The sequence below is a fragment of the Malus sylvestris genome, chromosome 11, assembly GCF_916048215.2.
Source record: "Malus sylvestris chromosome 11, drMalSylv7.2, whole genome shotgun sequence".
Lineage (NCBI taxonomy): Eukaryota > Viridiplantae > Streptophyta > Magnoliopsida > Rosales > Rosaceae > Malus > Malus sylvestris.
The window spans coordinates 26,171,510-26,177,746 of record NC_062270.1 but is presented as its reverse complement, the minus strand read 5'-3'; the positions used below and the strand labels follow the sequence as shown (position 1 = coordinate 26,177,746).

Below are 6,237 nucleotides of genomic sequence, written 5' to 3'. Positions count from 1 at the left end.
CATACATATATATGAAATATATGAATTAGTAATTGTTGCATATATATGTTAAATGGTGCTGTGGACGCACAAGTGAGTATCATGTGAGTTTATATTGTTCATATGATTTATTAATGATGTGAATTGTGTTGAGAGCTCATAACCCGCACCCTTGGTGTTAGTGCTTATATTATTCACCCCGCACCACACGCTTACCTTGGATCCAAGTAGGTGCATGTCGTACAGACCATGAGAGGTGGTTCTGACATGTCGTACAGACCATTAGAGGTGGTTCCGACTTGTAGGTGACTTTAGATTATTATATAGCTGTTGATGAAAGAAGCACTAGAGTGTATTCTTACACCATTCTTGTCGTACAGACTACTTCAGGTAGTTCCGATTTATGTGCAGAGTAGTGCCGTACAGGTCACAGTGGTGACTCCGGTTGGGTTGGATATTGAGCTATAGAATTAACCGTACAGGACAGCTGCAGGGTCTCCGGTTGATTCATTATTTCACCTGTTATATTGATGCATCCTTATTCTGTTATTGACGCTTACAGCATGGCATACTTTCTGGTTTTTGATAAAGATTGGTGAATTGAGATATTTGAAAATTTATATGCATATTATGTTATTTTTTGGGAAAGTATACAGGTTTTACAGCGAGGGGTTAGAAATGTTATTAAATGAAATGTTTTCGAAAAGCTTTGTTTTACTAACCCACTCAATCTTGTTTTGCGCCCCTCCAGGTTCTAGTTAGCGCTGTTGGTGGCTCATGAGGATTCCCACGGCGTTCTGACAGACTCCTCATGTAGGACTCACCTTCGGGTGTTGTAATTTAGTAATGTTCCTACTTGACTGCACCTAGTACTTATGCTCTGAACATGTGTGTTTCACACTTAAACTCACTCTAGTATGCTAGTTGGTTATTATTGCTAGTAGTTGGTTTTTATTCCTTCGTAATTCTTTTATCTTTTGCTTCCGCATCACACTTTTGGTTACGTCACGCTCACGTGACGGCCAGCACGTCTTGATTCTAGGATCGGGGTGTGTCAGTCTACAAATAACAGTACATTATTAAATTAAAATATCACATAATGATAAAAAAAAAAATTATTTTCAATTATTCATTTACTTAGATTATGTCGCGTAATATATGGATCCTCTTCAATTATTCAATTATTCATTTACTTAGATTATGTCACGTAATATAACAGTATATTATTAGATTATGTCACGTAATATGTGGATCCTCTTCTCATAAGAATCGGTGGTCAAGAGGAATAGATGATTTTTTTTTTCTTTTGAATAATATTATTTACACTAGGGAAGAGAATATGCTTAACTTCACAATGGTTAGCAATAATGTAGTTCAAATTCTTCTTTAACAAAAATCGAATATAAATCTATTATTTACAAGTAAAAAGAAATATCATTAGATTCATAAAGCTAGAGAAATGGAGGATGTTAAAAGACTTTAGACGGACATTTCGATTTTCAAACTACCAACTGCCAGCCGGTTGAAACGACATTTCCAAAGCCGCTGCGTTCTTTCCAATCTCCAATCCACGCTTTAGATGTCAATTCAACAGCACACATTTCTCTCCCACTTTGACACAAATACCCCTCCCCTTTGAGCCCCTCCATTTCGACAATTTCTCTCTTTAACTACCAACACAGCTGCTCCTGCTCTCGCTGCTTCTCTGAGCTCCACAGCAGCATATCCCATCCTCCGCCATCCAGATGGCGTCCCTCGCCCTCACCACCGCCGCCACCACCCCCACCTTCCCCTCCCTCAGATCCCGCACTCCCTTCCCCAAATCTTTACTACTAAAGCCGTTTCCTGCCTCCCAAACTCGTCGAAACTCCCTCAAAAGCGACGCCCTCGGTTTCAACAAAACCCTCTCCCCCCTCATTTCCTCCCCCAAGCTCTCCAATTTAACCCGCGACTTCACTCCCTCCCGCCGCGGCTTGTCCGTCAAGGCCACTGTAGCCAGCGGCGGGTCCGCCATCACTCCCGCCAAGGAACCATGGCAGGGCGCGGCGATGACGCCTCTAATCGCGTCCATTGCGACGGGACTTATCCTCTGGTTCTTTCCCACTCCTGCCGGAGTCACTAAAAATGCGTGGCAGCTCCTCTCCATTTTCCTCGCTACCATCGTCGGTATCATTACTCAGCCCCTGCCTCTCGGAGCCGTCGCCTTGCTCGGCCTCGGTGCCTCCGTCCTCACGAAAACGCTGACTTTCGCCGCCGCTTTCTCCGCCTTCGGAGATCCAATCCCCTGGCTCATCGCCCTCGCCTTCTTCTTCGCCCGAGGCTTCATCAAGACTGGACTTGGCAATCGAATTGCGTACCAGTTCGTCTCCCTCTTCGGTAGCTCCTCTCTAGGGTTAGGGTACAGTCTGGTCTTCAGCGAGGCCTTGTTGGCACCGGCGATCCCCTCTGTCTCGGCCAGAGCCGGTGGGATTTTCTTGCCGTTGGTGAAGTCCCTCTGCGTCGCCTGCGGCAGCAATGTTGGCGACGGGACCGAGGGTAAGTTGGGGTCGTGGTTGATGCTCACGTGCTTCCAGACTTCGGTGGTTTCATCGGCAATGTTCTTGACGGCCATGGCTGCTAACCCCTTGAGCGCCAACTTGACATTAAACACGATTAAGCAGACGATTGGGTGGACGGATTGGGCCAAGGCGGCGATTGTCCCCGGCTTGGTGTCGTTGATTGTGGTGCCGTTGTTGTTGTACATTATATACCCGCCGGAGGTGAAGAGCAGCCCGGATGCGCCAAAGCTTGCCAGGGAAAGGCTGGAGAAGATGGGGCCGATGTCTAACAATGAGATTATCATGGCCGGGACTCTGTTTCTTACGGTACTCATTTCTTCTTTGTTGTTAGTTTGTTGTGTTTGTTCGTAGATTGTGTGTGCTTCAAATTTGGTATGTTTTGAAGTTGCTTTATAAGTTAAATTTGACAATAATGGGTATGGTGTATAAATGCATTGAGGACGGCCGCATTGAGTTACTCTAGCATACTTAAATGATTTTCAACATTGAATAACGACACTCTCTTATTTTCGAAAGAGGCTGTAACAAGTTTCTGGATTGAATAGTTTCAAGAATTTAATTGGTTATCATCGGCATGCTTACATTCAGTGTCATTGATCTCCGTTGACAAGCTTAAGCTGAATGTTCTAAGTTTGTAGGTGCCTTCAGTTTTTGAATTTGCATGTTTCTTAGACAATTTGATTGGTCCATCCTGTCAATTGCACATTTATAATACACTAGAATGGTTCTTATATAGATGCCCATTTGACATGATCTGTATTCAGCACCTGCAAATTTGACTCGTCTACTTTAAGTTTTTGTCATGGGGTGGGATTTAGTCAATTAGTGCTTAGGTAACCTAACGTTGCTGGTGTTCCCTTTGACCACCTTTGCAACGGCATGCGTAGGGGTTATATGCTGATTATTCTAGCAGTTTAGCATGAAATACTAGTGCAGCAATATTCACTTGATTGTCATAAATTATATCCCCTTACTAACACGTGTATGCAAGTGTCTTGGATGCATATGTAAATCTATTGTGTCATTTAAAATATCTATGCTCATAGTTACCCTCTTTTTTTCTGAGAACATCAGGTTGGGCTTTGGATTTTTGGAGGAGTTTTGAGTGTGGATGCTGTTACTGCTGCTATTCTTGGATTATCTGTTCTCCTCGTGACTGGTGTTATTACATGGAAGGAGTGCTTAGCTGAATCAGTGGCCTGGGATACACTTACTTGGTTTGCTGCACTCATTGCAATGGCTGGGTATCTCAACAAATACGGTCTTATTTCTTGGTTTAGCCAGACCGTAGTTAAGGTTTGTCTTTCTTTCCGCTTACTGGTCACCTACTCGTGCATGCTTCTGATATCACCACTATTAAAAGTAATAAATATAGTTGGAAGTTTCGGTTAGCATTACATTTGTCTTTTGTTTCTGTGGTGAAAAACTTTAGGTCAGAAACATAAAATAGGGTTCATCCTAACTTAATTTATGGTCCTTTCAGAATTGCTTAGTTCACAAGTCAATCCGCTGGTTATCCATCATCTGATTTCAGGATGTTTTTGTTTACTGGCGTAAACTACTGTATTTACAATTTGCTAGATTATCTACTTCTAGTAAAGCATATGCATTGGCGCACTAATATTGTGTCTCCTGCTATATGACCTCAACCTTGATGAATTTTCTGACGTGAGGCTCAGACCAAATTAGATATGATGTGCCCTGTGCACGCATTTTACTTTGATAATAGTGAGAAAACCAGTGTCAAATATGGGTTAGGATCCGGGGACACACGCTTTTGACACCCATTTTATAGGGCTCATTTCATAATGCATTTCAACGATCTGAACCGTCTGTATTTAAGTACATCATTCCTAGATCATCCTCGCAAAAAAAAGACAAATCCAAAATTATTAACACATTCATTTGTACTGAATAAAATGGACGAATACAGTTCTACAAAGAAATACTAAGTTTAATCCAACGGTAATAGATAACACATTCATTTGTAGTGAATAAAATAGACGAATACGGTTCTACAAAGAAATACTAAGTTTAATCCAACGGTAATATGGTTTTAGATTTGGGTGCTTTTTGGTAGACATATCTTTGAGGGAAGACCTAAAAATAGAAGGTTCAGATCGTTGAAACACATTATGGAATGAGCCCCACAAAAACGTGTGTCAACATGTGGGTCAAAAGTGTAGGTTTTACCTTTGGTCATCATTAACAACTATTCTGCTCTTTTTACAGTTTGTTGGCGGATTGGGTCTTTCATGGCAAGCATCTTTTGGCATTCTGGTTCTTCTATATTTCTACTCTCACTACTTCTTCGCCAGTGGAGCTGCTCATATCGGTGCCATGTTTACAGCTTTCTTGTCTGTTTCTACCGCTCTTGGTACTCCCCCATACTTTGGAGCGATGGTGCTTGCATTCCTCTCCAACCTCATGGGTGGTCTTACCCATTACGGCATTGGGTCAGCACCTGTTTTCTATGGTGCTAACTACGTTCCACTTGCCAAGTGGTGGGGTTACGGATTCCTTATATCCGTCGTCAACATCATTATTTGGCTTGGAGTTGGAGGGATTTGGTGGAAGTTCATCGGCTTGTGGTAAAAGGTGTTGGCTATGAAAATCCGCATCGTTTCAGATGTTTGTTCATATTCAGATGCAGTTGTTTCACTTATTTCCGGGGCACACTATGATCTTTCCCTTGAATTCTTTCACATGGAAATAATCTTTTGTCATTTCAAATTTCAGGGAGACGTGTTGGTGAAAAATCGGTATACATAGGAGGTCGATTTTAGAGCAGAAATTAGAAAATAGAGCCCCAAATTTTGATGTAGCATGACACTTCAGTTGATGAATCGTCATTTGTTGATGCTTGAATGAACTCTTTATTTTCTCAGTGGTATGTTAATAACGAAAGGATCGTACCTTCACCGTAGTTCCTTTAGTTTGAATGATGAACTGTGCATTATCTTCTTCAGAAATCTGCTCTTCAGGGACCAAAAATCTAACATGCATACTTTTTTTAATTATTATTATTACAAGCGAGATCATTATTTTAAGCTACACCAAGTGAATGGGAGAATAAAAAAATGTTTGAACCCGAGATGCTGTGTATTGAAGAAGACTATCCATTAGGACAATCTAGCGTGTGTTGCTGCACAAATGCCATGCATGCTTAGTCCATCCATCGGCTACACAAAAGCATACCAAATATGAACACCTCCCAATGCATACCACAGGCTTTCCATTCCTCATTCCAACCGATTTGCTTTTGTCCAATCGTGGGGACTTCCATCACTCCAACAATCCAGTCGTTTTCCAGATCAGCTCCGCGTGCACTACAATGTAGCTTTTGCTCACAATAGAGCAAGATGGTGTTGTAAACCAGTTCCTTGCTCACATACGGCATGCCTCCAACATATTCAGCCATTCTGTCCCTACATTCCTGTAAATTCGATGGATTAACTGCATTAGACATGGTGTTAAAACCTCTTGCGAGATCGGCTCCTCCAAACATCACCAGAATCGAGCCATAAGCAAGCGATGTGCAAGGATGCCCGCCGTTGGCTGCGTGCATCAGCCATTCTCATCCCAACACGCCGCTGGTACTTCCTCTGCCAAAGTAGTGATCCATTCCATGTCAGAACAAAGCCTCTTCATTCCCGTTCTCCCGACAACAGTCCACGAGGTCCTGGTATATTGACTCATT

The 6,237-nt window shown here is 42.3% G+C and overlaps 1 protein-coding gene across 1 annotated transcript; it reads left to right on the top strand.

The window, feature by feature from the left end:
* The first annotated feature begins 1,626 nt into the window (after positions 1-1,626).
* Positions 1,627-5,463, top strand: LOC126590516 (dicarboxylate transporter 1, chloroplastic-like). Its single transcript, XM_050255953.1, has 3 exons — positions 1,627-2,843; positions 3,612-3,833; positions 4,770-5,463. Exons 1-3 carry the CDS (start codon positions 1,725-1,727, stop codon positions 5,130-5,132), a joined length of 1,704 nt encoding a protein of 567 aa, XP_050111910.1. The 5' UTR covers positions 1,627-1,724; the 3' UTR covers positions 5,133-5,463.
* Positions 5,464-6,237: the final 774 nt, after the last annotated feature.